At 36.9% G+C, this 23,908-nt stretch overlaps 1 protein-coding gene across 2 annotated transcripts in view; it reads right to left on the reverse strand.

Annotated features, from left to right (window-relative positions):
* The window catches only part of LOC108710311 (netrin receptor UNC5D-like), a 408,361-nt gene that overhangs the window by 101,321 nt on the left and 283,132 nt on the right, over positions 1–23,908 (reverse strand). Inside the window, exons 8-9 of one of the 2 annotated variants that reach the window (XM_041586931.1) lie at positions 16,848–16,880; positions 4,432–4,617 (exon numbers count right to left, since the gene is read on the reverse strand). In XM_041586931.1, coding sequence (XP_041442865.1) covers positions 4,432–4,617; positions 16,848–16,880 — 219 coding nt within the window. The remainder of the gene's footprint in view (positions 1–4,431; positions 4,618–16,847; positions 16,881–23,908) is intronic. The other variant, XM_041586932.1, reaches the window with a different exon arrangement.

Below are 23,908 nucleotides of genomic sequence, written 5' to 3' on the forward strand. Positions count from 1 at the left end.
TCGGCTGCGCTATTGCGAGAGAGCGCAATTGCGCTCTCCGTAATCGTGTGCCTGCCTCCCCTCCCGACAGGTAAGTCGGTTGGGGGGCGGCATTGCAGGAGCCGCCTCGGGTGGCTCCTTCCCCAGAAACGGCGCTGGCTATACCATGACCTGGATAAATGAGAACCTTCACGGACATATTGCCTTACTGCTACTTTATCCAGAGGTAGGCTAAATAAATAATAAAAATAATAAAAAAATCTGAAGCCTCTCCAGTTTGCCTCAGAGGGGTAAAAATGCCTTCCTGACTTCAATACGGCAATCAAACCAACATTGTACTAAAAGATCATTTCAATTATTGCTGCATTTTCCTGCTTTCTTAAAAGTCAAGTCATCCAAGCCCTTCTTAAAGCTATCTAGTGTATTAGCCAGTACAACTGATTTAGGGAGGCACCTGACACCAAACAGGTGTTGTATACTGGTAGAAACACTCCACTCTGGGACTAGGCTGTTATTCTAGAAAAAAAAAAGCAGTAGCACCTCTTTGTTGCAAAAGTGAGAAGTTAAATTTATTAGGTCAGACAATCAGGCTTAGTCTCTCCCTTTGCCTGGTTGCCTGACCTAATAAATTTAAATTCTCACTTTTGCAACAAAGAGGTGTTACAGCTGTATTTTTTCTAGAACAACAACCTAGTTCCAGAGTGTTTCTACCAGTATACAACACATGTTTGATATCAGGTGCCTCCTGCTGTTGGGCCCTAGACTGAAAAATCAATATGTTCTCAAGATATGGATAATTGTCAATAAGTGGTGTTTATCACTTGCATCTGTGGGTGCAGGCGAAAGTCACTTGGAATTCACTGACCAGCATGTGCACAAACAGATACAGATTAAATGTTAGGGCAGCAAAAGCCCACAATGATCCTCAGAAACACCAAATCCAGCATTTCTGAGCATACTAGTGGCCAAGGCTTCCCATGTGGAAAAAAAGAAAGAAAGAAAGAAAGAAAGAAAGAAAGAAAGAAAGAAAGAAAGAAAGAAAGAAAGAAAGAAAGAAAGAAAGATCAAAGAAAAATCAGTTCTGTTTTCTCCCTGTATCTAGTTATAGATTTGTACCACTAAATAGTTCAGCTCCTTTATTTATCTATGGAAATGGTATCATATCATGGATCTGCAACCTGTCGCTCTCCAGCTGTTACAGAACTAAGCGTCACATCACCAGGGACTCTGTAAGCTGTATAGCAGTTCAGCAACAGATGGGTGTCACTCCTGGAAGGTACAGTATCTGGTGTAGTAAATAAACCATCTCTAAATAAAACAAAATAATGTTTTTTTTTTATGTTTTTCTTTTTTCAGGCAGATAAATAAGTAAAATTATGAATTAAGGAAAAAGCATAAAAGACTATAATCACAGAGTAAAGGCTACATTGGTTTATTATTTATTATTCCAAAAGATCAAACACCAAATCCATGCCACATGAAAGCCATCTCTAGAGGAGGACTTCAAAGCATAAACAGGTAATGGATGGGGATAGAAAAGCAAAGGCTCTTTTGCATTGTATGGCTTTGTGGATATTAGCTAAACTGAGCATAAAACACATGTTGTCAGATAATATTTAAATGATTTTCATAGGACACAAATGTGAAAGATGAGTTGCATGTCAGAGACACTAACTGGCTTTATATATAGTTACAGTACTTCAAGGGGCAGATTTACAAACGGTTGAATTTCGAAGTTAAAAAAACTTTGAAATTGGACCCTCAAATTAAAATCCTTCGAATATCGAAGACAAAAGATTTTTAGCGTATTCGATCGATCGAACGAACGATTCAAACGATTTTTAGCGATCGATTGAAGGATTTCTATTCTATCAAAAAAAAACTTAGAAAAGTGCTGTGGATGGTCCCCATAGGCTAACATTGCACATCGGTAGCTTTAATTTGGTGAAGTATGAAGTCGAAGTTTTTTTTAAAGAGACAGTACTTCGATTATCGAATGGTCGAATATGCGAACGATTTTTACTTCGAATCGTTCGAATCAAACTCGAATGGTCGAATATAGCTTATTCGATCATTTAAGTACCCAAAAATTTACTCCGAAATTCAAACTTTTTTAACTTCGAAAATTCACTCGAGCCTAGTAAATAAATCTGCCCCCAAGTGTAGGTACACTAGAAGTAACTATATACTGTATAAAACCATCATGGTAATGTCCATTAACCATAAGAACCACAGAATAAACACATATCTGTCTAACCTGCACTAGATCAATGTCTCAATACTTCTTCAAAGGCCACACCCTACCCACATCCACTGATGTCTTCTAACTTAAACCATTGATATTATTGTATTAATTAATTTTTTTCTATTTATTGCATTTCATGACATGACATGACTACAACATGGGTAACATCTTGGTCATAGCAGGGGGTTTATGACATAATACCCCATTTAGGGTTGAAGAAAGCCTCAACTTTGTTTTTTAATTTATTTTATTTTTGATGGAATGTGTGGAAGAGACTCTGTTACTGTCAACTGTGGCTTTTTGCTACCCTATTGTCGCTTTTACTGCAATTGCCACTGTGCTGATGAGGATCTCCAGTGGACCCCAGGAAATGAGCTCCTATGAAAATGTTCATGTAGGAAATATAACACCTGTAGCATGATGTATTATACTATATCTGTATTTAAAAATATACTCAAGATGTTAGGCTCCTTAGAAGACCTTAGAAGGCACATTCTGACACAAACCTGCAGTCAGCACCTAATGAATCATTAAAGTCCTGGGTAGTCTGAAAGTTTCATATTTGCAGAGCCAAGTGCTACAAGGTTTATCCAAGTGATTGCCTCTTGCAGTATATATTTTTTTTATAAAGCACTATGCTTTTCCCCTTTCAAGAAAAAGTCATTTTTACAGAACTCATGCCTCAACCAATAGATAACTGTATGATTTTTCCCATGTAGTGCATGCTGCTTCAGCCTTCATGAGCCCGGTGTAGCACAATAATGGAGTTCTTTTAGCACAGCTATGGCTGCAATGATTATAGGCATATTACAAAAGCAGGCTACTGTCTGCATACTGTGAAAAAGTAATTTTAGTGATGGAGCTGCAAAGGAGATTAATTTCATCAATGAGGAATATAAGCTGGCACCAGTGTAAAGTACATTTCCATCACAAAGCTCATATTTTCCTTTCAAGTCATTGTAGAACATTTATATTTAAGGGTGTAGACTACATTTGCCATTGAATTACACATATATTACGTCAATATAGTAGTCCAGATCATGTTAAAATTGTTGGTTCAATAATCCACAGAAAAAAATCAATGCTAAATGGAACTCAATTTAGTTGTACAAAAATTGCCTCTCGTACTGGAGCTCAAGATTTCAAAGTTTGACACCAGGTATGTGGTTTCGGAAAAGCATGCAACTTTATTAATTGGATTGCCATCCCCTGGCAACAGGACTTAGAATTTAGAATTCACCTACATATAAGAGACAATTAGGGGCCAATTCAGCAAGCTCAAGTGAAGGATTCGAAGTAAAAAACTTTAGATTTCAAAGTGTTTTTTGGGCTACTTCGACCATCGAATGGGCTACTTCGACCTTCGACTACAACTTTGAATCGAAGGATTCAAACTAAAAATCGTTTGACTATTCGACCATTCGATAGTCTAAGTACTGTCTCTTTAAGAAAAAACTTTGACCCCCTAGTTCGCCACCTAAAAGCTACCGAACCCAATGTTAGCCTATGGGGAAGTTCCCCATAGGCTTGGCTAAGTTTTTTTGGTCGAAGGATAATCCTTCGATCGTTGGATTAAAATCCTTCAATTAGTTCGATTCGAAGGATTTAATCGTTCGATCGATGGATTATTCCTTCGATCGTTTGATCGAACTTTTTGCGCAAAATCCTTCGACTTCGATGTTTCGAAGTCGAAGGATTTTCATTCCCCAGTCGAATATCGAGGGTTAATTAACCCTTGATATTCAACCCTTGATGCATCGGCCCCCTAGTGATGAGCATTTTTTTTTCCAAGCATGGATTCGCAGGAAATCTTTTTTTTTTTTTTGCTGTACCAAAAAGTTGCCACAAGACTTCAATGTGTTTCACAAATTTTTCAGCGGAACGAAACAGGACAGATTCGCTAATCACTACAGACAATCACATATTGGGACGAGGCTTTCTTTTCTGGGTTTTGATAACAGAAAAAGTGACAATCTGGCTGTCTAGGAAAGCCTTTTTGTGGGAGTATCAGTAGCACCTTGACATGGATCTTATCCTTTGATCCTCTAGTGTGTCCCTAGGGTTATATATTACTTTCTGCAGCAAAGATATTGTTTCTTTTTGACATATGTCAGAGTTCATCTCAATATAGTACATCAGATACATACACTGTAAATGCTCAGGAGGGAAAAGAAAGGGCAACCAAGTCAAGGTCGCAAAACACTAACCTTGTCGGACAGTTTTGAAATTGAAGGTCTGAAAGCCTCCTGTCAAGGCAGACGAATCAATAACATCCACGCCATACTCGCTCTGGCTCCTTCTGTACAAAGTAATCCCTACCACCAGCACAGCAACGGCGATGATGGCTGCTCCCAGACCAGAGTACAGGGCAATGTCACTTGCATTCTCGGCACCTACACAAACACAGAAAATAAAGAAGGAGGGGGTGAAAAAGTCAGAATACTTTAAATTAAACAGATCATTGACATTCACAGACCACTGAGGGATTCAAGAAGCCAGAAAATGCACGAAAATCAATATGCTGTAAAACAGAAATCTCTTTAAGTCACTAGAATGAAAGCATCTTTGAAGAAGTCATCTTAGGCATCTACTAAGAAATACAATAGTTCTCATTTACAAAATTGGCAAAGTGCAAAAATGGGAACAAAGGACCGATGGGTTGTTTATTGAAGACCAGGACTCAAGCACAAAAAGCATTAAGGGCTACAATATCATGTTCCCTGGAGCTCATTTAACAAGCACTTGAGTCCTGGCCATATCTAAACCTCATTGAGTATTATAAATCTGCAGTGTGGGGTGCTGGAAATACATAGCAACTTTGTACCCTGCACTTGCCACATTAGAATGATTCTCAATTTAGTGGTATAGGGGGCAAGAGGGTATGCCTACATGCTGCCCTTTATGAAGTGTTGCCAAATGCAAGATCACTGTATTCATGGGGAAGAGTTGGTCTTTGAGCATGTTTTTTACCCATAAAAAGAATGAAGCTTTTCTTCCATATGAAATATTTATGTATATTTATATACAATAATGCATGAAAGAAGAAGAAAGGAATGTCAGGGTTTGGTGTGTCCATTGTATGGGACAAATGGATTACCCCCCAATCATATATTGATGGAAAAAAAAAACATCAAGCAGGTAGGGTTATGTCTACTGAAGCTGCCCTTGCCAACAGGTATATAAAGGAAGGGATCCCAGTAAGATCAAATCATTGCCTTGGGGGATGGAGCTTGAAACTACAGGTATGGGACTTGTTATCCAGAATGGAGTTTGGAGCTTTCTGGATAATCAGTTTATGGATAATGGATCCCATACCTTTATCAGATCAGCCTTATTAGACACAATAATTCACCTTATTAACATACATGGTCAGTTTAAGGCTCTTTACTAAGAATAGTCTATACAATAGTATACAATAATATATACAAATATGTTAATATTTACCATAAAAAATAGACCCCGTTTCTAGGCCCCATAATTCTACCATTTAACTTTAAAAACTCTCCAACCTGTATGCTCTGCATACATGGTCAGTTTAAGGCTCCTTACTAAATTAGTCTGTACCCCGTTTCTAGGCCCCATAATTCTACCATTGAACCTTAAAAACTCTCCAACCTGTATGTTCTACATTCCTTCATGGTTGCTTGAATGGCGGCGCATCTGTGTTGTTAGAATTGGCTCGTGAAAATGTTACAAAACATTTAGTTAATGTGTATTAACTGAAAGTGAAAGTTTCTATTAAATGTGATTATACTTCCCGCACGCACCTGAAGATAATTTAAGATGTGCAGTAGCAGAAAATGAAACATTCTGTTTAGTACATTAGAAGACATAATTGATTAAAATTAACTCATTTACAGCAACCACTCGTATCTGATGAGAGAGGCATCTCCTTGATATGCACTACTTTAGGATATTGGAGCTAATCACAATAAATTGGAAGAAGTACAGAGCATTGCTGCATTCCATTTGCATGCTTCTGGAGATTAAATAGAAAAATAATGGATTTGAAAAGGAATGCTTTCCAAAATTCTATGAAATATTTTTTTATAGTACTAGACATGCTCTTTCCTGAAAGCAGGATCAGTTCTAAAAGCAATTTTCCAGGGTTTCCATTCTGAAGGTATTCTATAACAAGATTTTTTAATTTGATATTTTAGCTATATGTGCGCTTTCTTCAACAGTCATCAAATGTTTTGTTTTCCTGGAAAATGGCAGACAGATCAAGTATTGCATATCATAGACTCTACAGTAAGGTGCTACAGGGGTCGTGTGCTAACCAACCCACAAGTGTGGGTGCTCTTTAAATGGATGCAATGGAGAGTGCATATTGATGCAATTCATAAAGGTCCTTGCCTCAAAATATGCACTTCCCCCTGGTTGCCATCCTTTCACCCCAGGGTCGGGAACTAAGGCTAGGCAGAAGAGATATGTGCCCAGGGCACAAAGGTAGAGGGGCACCAGACACTGACACCTTCTCCTAGTTTGGACCCTTGTGGCTCCCCAACTGCAGGAGAAATTAATCATGGCACTTTCCTGTGCATGCACGCTTCCCCCGTCGCACGCACATGCAATCCCTTAGACCAATCGCTCGTGTGCGCGAGGAGGCAGTTGCCTAGGGCGCCCGCTAGCTTAACTTGGCACTGTTTCACCCATTTTGTTTTAAAACATAAGCATGATTTTATCTCTTTTAAAGCATCAGATGAACTTGTGACGGATGAAATATGAAGAATGGCTGGAATTATAAGTACAGCTCTGCATTATGAATAAATAATGGCAATTTATATCCAATTTGCATTTGTAAATAGCCAATAATTGCTAGCATTTTCTACTTATTTAGCAACACGATTATATGGTGAAAACAGATCACACAGGTAAATGCAATCATAAATCAAAGAATTTGAGATATTTGTGCCCAAAGCCATTCCTTGAACTTTTGCACTGCTTTGCCTTTTGTTGTTGGGGGAACCCTGGAGCTACTGCTACTTTAAATGTGGCATATGGTTGAAATTGGATTACTATCTACACCAAGGATGGCACACCCTTTACATCTCTGGGCAATAGTTTTGCAGGAATGCCATATTCTTTGTGATTGCTGTGTTTAATGATGGAAATATAGACAGTCACTGTTTGCCAGATGTAATATAATTATGCTGAACAAATATATATACCGTATATTATAGGGAATTACTAAAATGGCAGAAGTAGTGACACCTTTCTCACAACAAGAGACAACTTTAAGCAGGTCAGTGTCTGTGTTTTATTCACAGCAGGGTTTTTCACAGAAAAATGTAAACAAGTTAAATTTTATTTGTCTGCAACAAGAACTGGCTAGTCGACTGACATTATGAAACTCCAGGAAACTTGCCCTTTCAAAGTACCTTGGCAAAGTCAATTGTTTTACTCTTATAATTGCATTAAAATCATGCAAGCCATTGTCACAATACAAATGTCAACATGGATGTACATTCCAGCTCTTGGCAGGGGACTCAAATGTGAAAACTGAAACACAATTTTTATAAATGAGTGATTGATGAGAGAATGTAACATACTGTATGTCTCTTCATTTATTTGATTATTCCCTGGAGACACCAATCACACCATAATGCCAACTAGTACAAAGCCGGTGTATAATCTCCCAACCATGCCTAGGTGGCTAGTAGTTAAATTGCCTACTGCTATTGTTTTTCTATACTTAATCCAATATCATATTAAAAAGGCAATGTACCTTCTAATTTTTATTAGTCCAATGAATCAAGCTTGTGCTGAACATACCTTTTCCTGAAAGTTTTAATTAAGAAATATACATTGTTTTTTTTATTTCCAGAGCTAACCAGGGCAAAAACTAAAATTGAAAGTGTAGTCACAATCTACTTCCTGGTTCATATGAGCACAGTTAAAACAAATCAGCAGTTCATTCAGAAGCCCCATATAGAGTATAATGCTTGTTTGCATTATCTCTAAGACAGCAAAGCTTGCAGCTGTGCTAAAGGGGGAGATTGTTTATACAAAGGGATTTTCAGTAAATTGTGCTTGTACGATGATGATACAATGAAATGTGACTTTACTTTCAATTTCAGATTTTGCCCTGTTTGTAGCATGAAACAACTATAGGCAAAATGTATGATCAACCCAAGCCTTATTCGTTTGACTAATGTCGAAAAAGTAGCCCTTTACAAAAACAGCTTATAATAATTAAGATAAAAGATATGAAATTAAAAAAGGCCCAGAATGTTAACAAATGCATTCTATAATGAGGTTAACCTTTACAAGGGGAAAAACTACCACTTGCACCTTCAGAACGTGGGTCTGCTGAATTTTTGTTCAATTCTTTTATCCGACATATACGGTTCCCAAACACATTGGATTTCTTTTGTTTCAGTAAGAATTTGTTCTTATTAAATTCATTGCTATTCTTTGTTAAAAGATTATTCCTTTGTTGCTTAACTAATTGTTACGAGATTCGTCCTTTGTTCTACTTTTGGTTCTAGATTAATCATTACAGCATTAATCCTTTGTTTTTTTTGTCTTAGAGGAATAATTATGTGTTGCCAGATTTCTTTGTAGTGAGCAATTCAAGTTGCAGCGCCGCACTTGATAAAGCACTGTGTGTATAGTATTAGCAATAACTTTACAATTCTCTATTGAGGAACGATGTTTCTAATTAACCCTTTGTCTATAAACTTGTCAGTTATTTACACAATGTATTTATTCCATCAGTGAAAGATGTTAAGTCCATCAGTGACTAAACAACGCAAGCATTCATACATCTCACAGATTCATCTATACTCTTTCTATGAACAGTGTGGTTTTCTAAAAAAAAGGTTATATTTCTGCTTTGGACAAGTATAGGCAAAAGTTAAACTTAGGTCACACCAGAGATCCCCAAACTTTTTTTCACTAGTCAGCCATGTTCAAATGTAAAAAGAGTTGAGGAGCAACACAAGCATGGAAAAAGTCATGGGGGTGCCAAATAAGGGTTGTGATTGGCTATTTGGAAGGCCTATGTGGACTGGCATCCCACAAGAGGCTCGGTTTGGCAGTACATCTGGTTTTATGCAACCAAAACTTGCCTCCAAGCCTGGAATTGAAAAATAAGCGCCTGCCTTGAGGCCACTGAAAGCAGCATCTGAGTGATTGGTGAGCAACATGTTGCTCGCGGGCCATTGGTTGGGACCACTGGGTCACAAACTCATACTATCTTAGAGCGTTCTATCTCACCTGAGCAGTTTTGACAGGTCATACTATGACCCTGTTGGATCTCAGATGATCTGTCATGTTTGAAAAATTCATCTGCCTGCCCACCTTCTTGTCAAATAAAGCTCCTCCTCACTTTTTTCAGTTCTAATAATTTGGACTGGTGCCCTGAATGAAAGGAACAATGGAATATATGTGTATGGCTTGTATTGTATTCATCTGATTGGCGCACTAGCTGATTGGTCGGATGCCCTCAACAGTGCACCAGTGTATGACCACTTAAGGCTCATGCTAAATGCAGGCATAAGAATTTCATGTGGCAGTTATTGCTAATATCAGGTATGGATCAATTTAGAATACTCACTGTTTTACAGTACTAATGCCTGCTACAGTCACTGCATTTTCCATTCAAATAAATAGGAAGCAGCTGTAGACATGCAAGAAAGGTATGAAAATCATCTACTACTTATCGCCCAATAATAGTGATCATATTTTAGAGGCCCATTTATTGAAGGTTGATTTTTTTTGATTTTTTGCTTTTACTTGGCGCAGTTTAGAGTTTTTCATGGTTTTTACACTTGATAAATCTCAAATTTTAGAGTTTTAGAGGAATTTTAGAAAACGCAATTTTTTTTTTACAGAAAAAAATACAATTTATGAAAAAACTAGAAATCTGAATGTTAGTAAATCAGCCCTTTAGAGTCAAAATCATTACAATACACTTGTCTGCTAAAGCAATTATGGGCAGATTTATTATAATCTGAACTGATATGTAGCATTTTTTGGCAATGTTTGCACTCTACATTCTGTGCTATGATGTGTTAAAGCTCAGTAGCAGCAAGCTCTAACATCCCACTGAAATGGTGCAATAAAATGAGCTCAATACAAGTTAAAGTGGACCTGTCACCCAGACACAAAAATCTGTATAATAAAAGTCCTTTTCAAATTAAACATGAAATCCAATTTCTATTTTTTATTAAAGCATTCATAGCTGTTGTAAGCTTGCTTAAAAATCTCAGCTGTCAATCAAATATTGTCTGCCCCTCCTCTATGCCTTAGGCGGGGCAGACAATTACTTTCACTTTCCATTCAGCACTTCCTAGATGTCACTGCTCTCCCCACATTCCCCCGTTCTCTTTACCATTTAATTGTGTAGCCAGGGCATGAGGATGGACATCAGATCCCCCATTCTGGTGCACAAACAAGATTCTGAGATGACGCAAGGCTTGCCTTAATAACAGTGTCCACAAAATGGCTCCTGCCTGCTTGCTGTAATTATGAATTCCCAGACTGAAGGAAACAAGATTCAAATCATTTATATGGTGTAATTAAAGTTCATTTTGCTTGACTAATGTGATGAAATAGGATTTTGAATATTTTTTTTGGGTGACAGGTCCCCTTTAAATGGGGCTTAATGATTTTAGAAGAGCGCTTTTCTGGACTGTAACCATACACTGTACCCATCTGTGTTTTATGTTTCTTATTGGATAGTACAAAAAGATGGCCAATCATCCCAATAATTTGACTTGCAATAGCTAGGAAAAAAAAATATGTATATATATATATATATATATATATATATATATATATATATATATATATATATATATATATATACTGCAAATTTGATGATGAATATATTGCTGATTAAATAGGATGACTAACAGTAAACAAATTAACAGGCTCAGAAGCAAACCTAAGTATTTATTGAAATCCATACAGACATCAATACAAACTGTACTAGTGACAATGATATGCAAGAGTGTAAATGGATAGCAGTTATTAATCATTTTTTTTTTTACATATCTCTCATTCCCCATTAGAATTATCCAGAGCTAACATATCCTGCTGACTACATGACTGACAATCTTTAGGTGGCAACACACTTGAAAACAATGTTAGCTTTGAACTTTTTGGTGATACAGGTATGGGATCCATTATCTGGAAATCCATTATCCAGAAATAGCACCCCATACCCGCCCCCTTTATACTAATGTTGGTCTTATGCTTTTAAATATGGGCGTTGGTTTGGGCAATCTCTCTCTCTTAAAAGCCCTTATGGGCGGGGGAGGATTTAGCCTTCAGACTGAAACCAATGTTCAACACACAGTGAATACAGGTAATGCTATTATGCAGAGAACCAAGTCTTTTTATACTATGACCTGAGATAAAGAAGTTAGGGACCGCCATATGGGGTTTACCTTGACGTGGTATGGTGGCTTTTCAACTTTATGATCATAACTTTGTAACTAAAAACCCCTGTTTTGTAAACACATGCACTTGCATTTATATTGAATTACTTATGAGACAGGGGCCCAGGGAAGTGCATTGTAAGTAGCACTTCCATTATACTTAAACATACCTTGATTTAGCCTTGAGTGCTTCCACAACCCCTAAATTTCATAAATTATCCAGAAACCTCTGGATTACAGAAAAGCCGTCTCCCAAAGACTTCATTTTATCCAAATAATCCAAATTTTTGAAAATGGTTTCCTTTTTCTCTTTAATAATAAAACAGTACCTTGTACTTGATCCCAACTAAGATTTAATTAATCCTTGTTGGAAGCAAACTCAACCTATTGGGTTTATTTAATGTTTACATGATTTTCTAGTAGACATAAGGTATGAAAATACAGAAAAGATCTGTTATCCAGAAAACCCCGGGTTGAAAACAACACAGACTGAGCTTTAATAGTCAATAATTATATGAGTAGCAGTGAATTAACAATGGAGTGGACAGAGTTGCAGTTCCAGGCTCCTTTGCAAAAACAGGCCCATGATTAAGACATGAGTTAATTTATATTGTTGCCAATGAATTATGCTCCCCTGCAGATATTGCATACATGACTCTATCCCTGCAGTTCAGATCATGGTCTATGTATGCATGGAGAATAGGTCCATAGTCTAGGACTATGAGGGTGGTTCACCTTTAAGTTAACTTTTAGTATGTTATGAAATGACCAACTCTAAACAACTTTTCAATTTGTCTTCATTTTTTTAATAGCTTTTTAATTGTTTTTAATTGTTTGCCTTTTTCTTCTGACTTTTCCATCTAAAAACAAATGCCCTGTAAGGCTATACATTTATTTTTATTGCTATTTTTTATTACTCATCTTTCTATCTCATCTCCTATTCATATTCCAGTCTCGCATTCAAATCAATGCATGGTTGCTAGGGTATTTTGACGACTAGAAACCAGATTGCTGCTTCGGCAAACTGAAGAGCTGCTGAATAATAAGCCAACTAAACAAAAGCCACAAGTAATCAGTGATGGGCGAATAAATTCGCCAGGTGTGAATCCAAGGCAAATTTGCGTGTTTTGCCGTTGGTGAAAAAATTTGTGGAACTGGTGAAATTTGGTGCGCGCCGGAAAAGTCACTTGCGTGCACGCCGACATTATTCGGATGCCCATTGACTTTAACGCTGATGTCAAAATTGATGCAGGCATCAAAATTTGCGTTACGAGACTTTTTTGTTGTTTCGCGAATTTTGAAGGAAATTTGCAAATTTTTCGGTGAAAAAGCCTTCAACTATAACTTAGTTGGGATCTTTTTAAAAAAAATGTACATTTTAATTATTTAATATTTGATAAAATGGAGTCTATAACGATCCATAAGTGAATTAACCATCTCAACTTTATAGGTTCGTTTAGAAAAAGCTGCACAAATAGTAGGAAGCTTAATTAAAAAGAAAAGAGATAGAATAAAGTATTTCCCGTTATATTGGGGAAGGTTATAAAATCTCCCAGCCTTTGCCAACTGATTGGTCTTGATATTAATGAGAACAGGCCGGTCTTCAATGATCTTTATAATTGGCTTAGATTTTGCTTTGTTGCTGATCCGCACTTTATAAGGGACCCCTATAATTGAATTGCTGTAGAGCTTGCACACAAAGCTCCGGTTATTCTCCTGCACAGAGAACTGTCTGTGAACAACATAACGCCGACACCTTGATTGATTTTATTGATGCCTTGATGTATTCAGGAGGTGGATGCTTTCACATTGCAGGATATGGCAAGCTCTGAATCCTATCTGCGTATTGATGGCGTGTTTAACACTCACAGGGACATTAATTAGGTGTCATTCACTTTGTTTGAGAGGGCCATAAAATGACTTTATGGCATCAGATAATGGTCATGTGTAGAACATAATGATTCTGTGGATTCCTTCTGTCAGACCTTTTACTCCCATTCTTTTTTTATGTATCCATCAGGGATCTCAGGTCGTTTCAAAAAGCCTGGCAATGTTAGACATTGTGACATCAAAATATAAGCTGAGACATCTACCTCCCAGCACTGAAACTACGGAGAATTGAGGGTTCTGGCTGAATGAATGTAATGAAAAAAATTACTCTTCCATGGCACACAGCTCTTAAAATCAGTTAAACTGACACCAAATTAAAAAAAAATATATATATATATATATGCAACCAAAAAAACCTGTATTATTTCTAGCCAAGCCAGCTCACACCACCTGTATCACATGCCCATGACATTCCAGTATAGAAAACAATTTAAAAAGAAACAAAAACAATTATTCAGGTTGAAAATCTCTGTTTTGATTTGTGCAAAATGTTGAAGTGCTATGTTTTCAAAAATTGCACTTTGTGGCCTTTTGTTTTAAAGGTATAGTAATACAAAAATGATTTGCGGAATTCATTTACAATTAATATACAGGTAGGAGATCCATTTTCTAGAAATTTGTTATCCTGAAAGCTTCAAACTATTTTACTTCATTTTTTCCAAATATTCCAAGATTTTAAAAATGATTTCCTTTTTCTCTGTATTAATAAAACAGTACCTTTTACTTGATCCAAACTAAGATATAATGAATCATTTTGGAAGCAAAACCAGCCTATTGGGTTTATTTGATGTTTAAAGGAACAGTAACACCAAAAAATGTAAGTGTTTTAAAGTAATGAAAATATCATGTACTGTTGCTCTGCACTGGTAAAACTGATCTGTTTGCTTCAGAAACACTACTATAGTTCATATAAACAAGCTGCTGTGGAGCAATGGCAGAAATTGAAAAACGGCTATATGGCACAGGATAACTAATGGATAACAGATAATACAGACAGAGCTTATCTGCTATCTGCTGTGTAACTTGAGCTTTTTCTCCTTTGAATGGCTGCCCCCATTGCTACACAGTAGCTTATTTATATAAACAATAGTAGCGTTTCTTAAGCAAACACAGCAGTTTTACCAGTGCAGGGCAACATTGCATTATTTTTTCATTACTTTAAAACACTTTTATTTTTTGATGTTACTGTTCCTTTAAGTCAATTTAAGGTATGAAGGTCCAAATTATGGGTAGATCCATTATCCAGAAACCCCCAGGTCCTGGACATTCTGGATAACAGGTGCCTAAAACAGGTCCTTGTATTAAAAATATACATACTAATGTAATTTTCAGATATTTGCTTTACATGCTGCAATTTTAATTTATAAAAATAAGCTACTTTGTACCAAAGAGAAGCAGGCATATAAAAATAAGCTACTTTGTACCAAAGAGAAGCAGGCATATTGGGTATTTAGGGATTTAGGTTTCACCTTACAAAGCACATTGTAGAAAACAATAGTATACTAATATATGGCGAATTTATTCGCCAGGCGCGAATTTGTGGCGAATTCCGACAATTCGCGAAACCGCCATGAAAATTCGCCAGCGTCAAAAAACAGACGCTGGCATCAAAAACAAGACGCCGACGCACATTTGTCGCCATTTCGCGAATTTCACGGGAAATTCGCTAAATTTTCAGTTATTTATGAAAAGTACACCTTTCACTTACTATTTCATATCTATTTTTATCTAGTTTAGAGGTTACCACTTTCTGGGTCTACCAACACCTCCAGGGACCTCAAAATAATACTTGGGGGTTAATATAGTTTTTACACTACAGAGGGATGACTGTAGTAAAAATATATAGTATTATGTATCTATAGGCTTATTATGTGGTAGAAGGTTAGAAAATTGTTGGACTGTAAAGAGGGGGTCCAAACCAAAAAAGTCCAAGCTAAGAAAGTCAGTGTATGATCACAGTTTATCCAGGCCCCTTTTTCTTCATTGGTGTGCTTTCAATAAGGATAAATACTTCCACCTGACTACTCTACTCTGTTCAGTACAGAGGATAGTGTTTATGGATAGTGAAGGTATGTTAAAGGATGGGAACAGCTACAGAAGTATCTTCCTAGTGTACTAATCAACCGTTTCATACAAACCATTGGCACCAAAAGAGTAAAGATGCTCAGAGATGTCCAGGTTTAGAGGTTGCAACTGACCCCTACCACTTGTGCCTTGAGTTTTCAGTAATTTAAATGATTGCATTGGGTCTACAGGCACCATCTACCCACAACCTCTTTAGGTGATGACAAGAACAAACTTTGTAACTGGTTATTAGATAAAGATGGGCTATTGTGGGGGTCATAGAATCATCACTGTGAACATCTTAGTAATGTTTACAATTACAAGTATGGGATGCGGAAACCTGTTATCCAGAAAGCTCGAAAATTATAGGAAGGACATCTCCAGACTCCATTTTAATCAAATAATTCATATTTTTAAAACTTATTTCCCTTTTCTCTGAAGTAATAAAACAGTACCATGTACTTGATCCCAACTAAGATATAAATCAACCTTATTGGAAGCAAAACCAGCCTATTGGGTTTAATTAATGTTTAAATTATTTTTTAGTAGACAAAGAGATCAAATGAAGGAAAGATACATTATTCGGAAAATCCCAGGTCGCAAGTATTCTGGATAATAGATCCCATACCTGTGCTTGTAAATCTCATCTCTTAAATATTGCAATGGCAAAGATTAAATTAGTGGGCATTAATTAATATACAACCAAGGATGCCTAGTCCCCTATCGCATTTGGCCCTATATTGATTACTCCCGAAAATGCCAAATCACTTGTCACATCAAATACCTTGACTGGTTGATAGTAGTGATGGGCGAATTTGTCCTATTTTGCGTCACCGAAAAATTTGTGAATTTCCCGCAAAATTCGCAAAACGACAAAAAGTTAATGAAATGCATTGAAGTCAATGGGCGTCAAAATTCTGAAATGTCGACGCCCGCGCCAACTGATATACGCGCTCCTATTTTGGCCAATTGCATTAAAGTCAATGGGCATCCGAATAATTTTGATATGCGACAATGTTTGTGCGTGTGATTACTCTGACGCGCACCCAAATTTTTTCGCCACTGCGTTATATTTCGCCGGGGAATTTTTCGCGGCAGTTTCAAATTTATTCGCCAGCAGCGAAACGCGGAAGTTCGCCTCGAATTCGCCCCTGGCGAATTTATTCGCCCATCACTAGGTGACAGTTCAGTTTAAATATTTAATAAAACGTATTTTCACTATTGCTTCAGATAGATTAACTAAAAAATAAGGACATTATGACAAGAGAAAAGCAACTTACTTTGTGGTCTAATTTCATGAAGAGGTTTTTTCTCTATAAAAAAAGAGAGAAAAAAAGAAAAAGAGGAAAAGAGAAAGGAGTACTTAATATTAGCACTCTAGGTAGAGCGTTTATGTTCTTATGTAGTCTATACAAAACCAAATCTCATGCTCCGTAACTTTCATATAGTATTTCTGCATATTCTGGACAGGCATCTGATAACTAATAAATATTATATCAAAATACGTATTAATGAACAAGCCATGTCAGTTTGTCACAAGTTATTATCTCATTTCTTTCTGGGTTTCACAAAATTATTACAGGTATGGGACCTGTTATCCAGAATGCTCGGGACCTGGGGTTTTCCGGATAACGGATCTTTCTGTAATTTGGGTCTACGTGCCTTAAGTCTACTTGAAATTCATTTAAACATTAAATAAACCCAATAGGCTGATTTTGCTTCCAATAAGGATTAATTATATCTTATTTGGGATCAAGTACAAGCTACTGTTTTATTATTACAGAGAAAGAGGAAATCATTTTTAAAAATTTGGATTATTTGGATAAAATGGAGAATTCCGTAATTCGGAGCTTTCTGGATATCGGGTTTCTGCATAAGGGATCCTATACCTGTACAAGGAAACAAAATTGACATTAGTAAGTCTAGACTAATTTGTGTGTCCTGGTGACCTTGTTAAAGTCTGAAAGTGAAACTTATGAACTCAGTACGAAAGATTCCATGAGAACAAAGATAATTGACTTCCAGCAGGTGAATATAATTTTAAATTACTACCAATAAATCAATGGTACTATATGCAGTTTTGTGAGCACCAGTTTTCACTGCCTAAAAATGTGTCACTGACACACTTTTCTTAAATGTAAGGAACGCGTGTAAGTAACTAGATGGCTAAAGAGCATTAACACTTTACACTTATGTGTATTTTAATACAGGTATGGAATCTGGCATCCGGAAACCCGTTATCCAAAAAGTTTAGAATTATGGAAAGGCCCTCTTCCATAGACTCCATTTTATTTTAATAATCCACATTTTTAAAAATAATTTCCTGTTTCTCTGTAATAATAAATAAATCAGTACCTTGTACTTGATCCAAACTAAGATATAATTAAAGCTTATTGAAAGAAAAAAACAGCCTATTGGGTTTATTTAATGTTTACATGATTTTATAATATGAAGATCCAAATTACAGAAGGATCCATTATCTAGAAAAGCCCAGGTCCCAAGCATTTAGGATCACAGGTCCCATACCTGTATAATAATATCCTTCACCCTCTAATTTATACTGACATGTTCTTTACAGTTAATGAGTGTAAATCAGAGTTGCTAAAATAAACCTTACACAATTAATCTCATGACAGCTGTCATCCAGGAGACTTTCTTTGATGATTAAAGGCAACCATAAATGTTTCTGTAGAAATGTATTTACTATAGGGTGATCAGTATGCTGGCATTGATGTATTGTATCAGTCTCTACAATCTATGAGAAACCTCAGGGAATTGTTTTTAGCCATTAAAATACTATTTACATTGCTTGGCTGAGCATGTCCCAGGAGACATTATGCCTTGGCACCAATCACACTTCTTGTAATGGGATTATAACAAAGGAGGCCTATAATCTGTAATATGGAATTGTGGCCTCTTAGTGCTGTTGTCTTGACCCCTCTAGATCAAGTTGGCAGCTGAGTTTTTGCTCACCCCCTCAGCAATATATGGTTGACATTTGGGGAGGATTTCCTTGGTGTGTTGATGTGTTTCTCTCCTGATGGATGTTCATAGGCCTTCCATGTGATTTTATCATTGGCCCAGGGGCCAGAAGATAGATTCAGCCTATGTTTGGCCAGCTCATATGTGACCAAATTGGGGAAAGAATTCATTAGAAGAATTGATCTATCCATGCATGGCCAGCTTTAGGCAAACTCAGACAACTTAAGCTCAGCTAGAAACACCTTAAGGGCATTGCTGTAACCAGTGATATTGAGTCATAATCACCATTCATAGACATGATTGGGGGGAAATCACATGGGTGAATTGCCCTGTATGTAATTGCACTAATAGAAGCTTAAAACCCAAAGAAAATATATATATACAGTCAACTCATATATTGTTAAAGGGGATGTAAAGGCAAAGAAAATGAATTTCATGTTTACTTTCTTTAATGAAAAAGAAATCTATGTCCAATATACTTTGATTAAAAAAAATGTTACCGTTTTTATAAGAAACGTTACTGTATGCAGTGAAATGTTCCCTCCATTTACCTGCTCTGACTGCTAAGGATAGGAAACTTCAGACAGTTCCTAGCTGCTCTGCAGGGAAACAATCATACATTCAAATGGCAGGGTGAAGGGACTTCCCAGAACTCAAGCAGCTTTGTTTGCTTCCCTGTAGAGCAGCCAGTGACTGTGTAAAGGTTTGTACTCGCAGACCCAGTGCAGTTTGCATATAGTATACTGTTTATTAATCAATCTTGCTGTATCGGCTTCCATGGCAGATATTATCTGACTTGTGCTGTTTTGATAATTTATGACGATCCCTAAGCTTAACCTCCCAACTGAAGCCCAGACCATACTGAGCATGTGCATGGTCTTGGTCTTGCAAAGATGTTTAATAAAGTTACAAGATGGTGACCCCTGTGGCCAACTTTGAAAGCATAAATCATTTGTGTAATTTGGCTTCTAGTGCAGTAAGTTTATGTTTATGTTTAGTATACAAAATACAGCATTTCGAGTATTATTCTATTTTAGACTTTAGTTTCCCTTTAATAGAGAGAGTAAAACATAAGGTGTAGTGTCCATTTAAGTCAATTATCAACCTTCTGTGAATCCACATCTGTTCTTCTGGTCATTTCTTTTTATAGATAACTTCACGAATAACGCCTGCAGTTAAACTCAAATTACATCTGTTTACAGGAAAAAATCTAGTAGGCCCTGGCCCAGGCCACTCACCTACGACACTGCATAGATTCCCCAATATGGGGTCTCCCCCTTTCATCCCGATTGCAGCCACAAGAGGAAGGTGGTTAAAGGTACACTACAGGATGTGGGGGCGGACATAGGGAGAGTGGACCTTTGAGTTGGCAAGGAGGGCCCTTAGGGTTGCAGCCCTGGTGGGTCTTGGACATCCTAGTCCAATGCTGTCATTTCAAACCTTCAAGGTATTTAGGCCTTGGGATGTGCAACAACTCTGGGCTAAACAGTTGTACAATCAGAAATACTTACTGGTCTAAAACAAATTTTGTTTTGCCTCAGTGGTTGGTTTCTAAAGAATCGTCTTTTATTTTGATATTGATCTTTTAAATATTAACCTGGAACATCAAAAATGACTGCTTATTTTGTTGACAAACGTAGCGTTAGCTGAATTTGTTCATTTATTCCATCTTTTAGGGTGGTCAAACAGACTAAAAATCTCTAGTTATCACTAGTTTTCTTTTGCCTTCGTAGCAAACTAAAGTCTTTCATCTTATGTGCTCAGTAAGAATCTTTGCTGGCTCAGGGGCTTGGCAGACTCATAAATATTCAACAGTTAAAAAATGGGAAGATGTTTCCTCACAGGTGTTCATACCACAGAGGAGTAAAGAGCCTGAATTCATGTCTGCCCATGGTGTACAGCTCAGTACAAAAGAACATAGACATACACAACACAGTAATTAAGAAGCCACATGCCGATCGTCAGATGGAGCTGTCTGGCAATATCTGTGTTGGGACAGAACAACTGAAATCCCTGGAGCACTGTGCCAAGTTTTAATCATTAATATAGCGACAATAGTATTTAAACTTTTTGCACAGTATGTGTTTCAGAAACGGGCCACACATTTAACCATTTTTTTTTATACAGACTATTCTTTTTCTGCTTTCCATCTAATGGCATACTGTGGTATACTGGAAATGCTGGGATGATTAGATGATTAGGCCTTATTTTAAGTCATTTATAAATTGCGGTGAACACCTCCCCTCTTGAGGCAAAACAAAATGGGAGTTGAAGAACCCAATGGACCTGCATAGTTTTGAGCTCAACCCAACTAAACAGCTGTTGAAAGTACTGCAATGCCAATGCAAGTCAGTCTTGTTTATCATAACATAACATAAGTGCCCAAACTACTACATACTATATCAAGCAAATCCCATCCAACAATGTTTCAATATCTTCTCCAAGAGAAAAGCTGACTTAGCAGCAATGAGAGGAACAGCTACATACAATATGTATTACCCTTGGTTTGGAATGAGATGTGTCTCCATACTTTATGGCATATAGTGTATCTGCCAATAAAATAAGTTACTCCTTTAGAATATATATACAGGAATAGGGCCTGTTATCCATACTGCTCTGGCCCTGGTGTTTTTTGGATAAGGGATCTTTTTGTAATTTGGATCTTAGAAAATCATTTAAACAGTAAATAAACCCAGTAGGCTAGTTTTACCTCCCATAAGGATTAATTATTTTCTAGTTTGGATCAGGTACAAGGTACTGTTTTGTTATTACAGAGAAATAACAAATAGTTTTTAAAAATGTAGATTACTTGATTATATGGAGTCTATGGAAGACAATGTTTCCATAATTCTGAGCTTTCTGGATAAGGGGTTCCTTGATAATGAATCCCATACCTGTATGACTTAATTACATTTTCTTGTTACATTCGGTTCTTGTCGGGTTTGACAACACACTTCTCTCTACTAGAAAATAAATGTAGAGGCTAGCCAGGGTCATGAATGTCTAGACAACTAAGCAGCATGGGGGTTGGTGAGTTGTGCTGCCTCAGGTCAGTGAGTGGCATGGCTTGTCCCTACATAACCTGTTATTATTACCACAAATTATATGTCTGTACAAGCATTTTCAGCAATGATTGTGGGGCATGGACTACTTACAGTGGTTCAGATTGCAGTTGATGGGAAGTGACCTGTGATTCTCAGCCGACAGTGTATCTGTGTGCTTTATTCCTTAGAGAAAATTTCACTACGCTTTATCTAAAGCAGGTCACAGATTTTGCTGTTTTGCTAAAAAATTCTTTTTTTGTAATGTATGATCTGACAAGTAGAAAATCTAGTGATAAATGTGTTACATCAAATCTTTTTAAATTAGAAGGGTTCCATGCAATTGACGTCGGTCTCCTTTTGAAAGATAAATGACACTTTATAAAAAGCCTAATTTTCTTGAAAAATACAGGTGAGGGTGGTTCATACGATGCTGAGCTCCTTCAGGCAGTAATCAGATATTACACAACTATCCCCACTCATCAATCTTCATAAAACGGCCTTCATTTTCTTTGGGTTTATTGGGTTCACTTATCGCAAATACCATTAACCCCATAGGTATATATTGTGCAAATTATGCATCTAAGTATTCATCATTACATATGTCTCAGTTGCTTTCCTTATGGGCCAAAATCTACTTACTTTTTAAGTAAGAACTGCAATGACACCCATGTGGTTGCTAGTGAATGCTACTCATCCACTGGAGTGGTAAGAATACTCTTTATTGAAGATCCTTCTGTTAGTAGGTGGCCATTGAGTGATACATACTTCCAGAGTGATACTCACCTGCTGGTTGAAGAGTCTCTCATGTAGAGAGCATGTTTCTCAACTGACTGGGAAGCAGCTGTCTGCAGAGTAGCTAATTTTGTATGCCACAATTCTGTCTGAAAGCTCTGCAGAGATCACAAAACGGTGTGCCATGAGTATAATGATGCACATTTCCTCACTGGCAACTAAAGTGGCACAGTGGAGAAGTAATTGAGATGATAAAACCTCAGCCCAGTCACAATGAGGCTCAAATATATGAAAATAATCCACCAATGTGTGCCAGAATCCCAGGTAAGAAGCATGCAATTCCACGGTCACACAAGTAAGCAGCTGAGGTGCAACGTTTAAAGCATCTCGGGAGAACACCTACTCAAGGGTTGAAATAGAAACGCTTTCTAAATATTTCAAACATCAACGCAGAGAAAGCTTCAGGGGCAAATAAAGATAGCAACACTTTGGGGCAGATTTATTAAGGTTTGCATTTTTTCCATGAAAATGCATGTTCCAGTTGTATTTTTTGGTCATAACTCAAATTTTGCGGGTTTAAAAAAAAACTGGAATATTCAAGATTTATTATACCCTGAACCTCTAAATAGCTCAAATCCAAAAATACACTACCTAAAACCTGCCACGGCCATGTAGAAAATAAAAGGAGAAGGCGCACACCCTTTAAATCGAATTACGGGGTGCTAATCCATAGGTGACTCCCCATAAGGGTCTCCATAACGAAATACAACTACTGCAGATAATGGATAGCACACCCGATTTGAAAAGCAAAATTAATTTATTACAAAAAAGAAGAAAAAAAATAAAATAAAAAAATAAGCAAAGAAAATACACAAAACATAATCAAAATCAAAAATGAGCCCAACGCGTTTCGACCTTAAGGGTCTTCATCAGGGGCACAAAATAAACAAAAAATTGGGTGTGCTATCCATTATCTGCAGTAGTTTTAAGGCAATGTAGAAGTCAGTGGTAGAGGTCCCTTGAACCATTTGAAGAACAGCCTGCTTGATACTCAGAGGGTTTTACCTGAAAACTCGAATGATTCAAGCAATTCAAATTTTTTTCACTAAAAACTCGATCAATTCGAGTTTTTGGGGTTTTGAGATATTCAAGTTAAGATACCATTTGAGTTTCAAGTTCATTCGAGGTAAAAAAAAAAACTTTAATTGTTTAATATTAAGTTCAAGTCATCAGATGTGCTGGCAATTTACCTATTCATTTTGGACCCCCTAGGCAATGTACAGTAGCTGTTTGATAATATATACACAAGGCAAAGAAGTCATCAAATTTCTAAAATTGTCCAGTCAAAATATTCTACAGTATGCTCTATTAAATACAGATTCCAATCAAGAATACTGGGGTACGTGTATAACTAAGCGACATCAATCTTAAAATAATGATGTTACACTGGGGGCCAATATAAAACCCATGAAAGTCCTCATCCATCTTCCAGACTTGACATATCCATTATTTTTTAAGATATAAACAAGGGAAAGCTTTTAAATATTCTGTTATGTCATAATTTGTCATAATTTATTCCCTGC

This window comes from Xenopus laevis, chromosome 3L (assembly GCF_017654675.1).
Source record: "Xenopus laevis strain J_2021 chromosome 3L, Xenopus_laevis_v10.1, whole genome shotgun sequence".
In the NCBI taxonomy this organism is placed as follows: Eukaryota; Metazoa; Chordata; class Amphibia; order Anura; family Pipidae; genus Xenopus; species Xenopus laevis.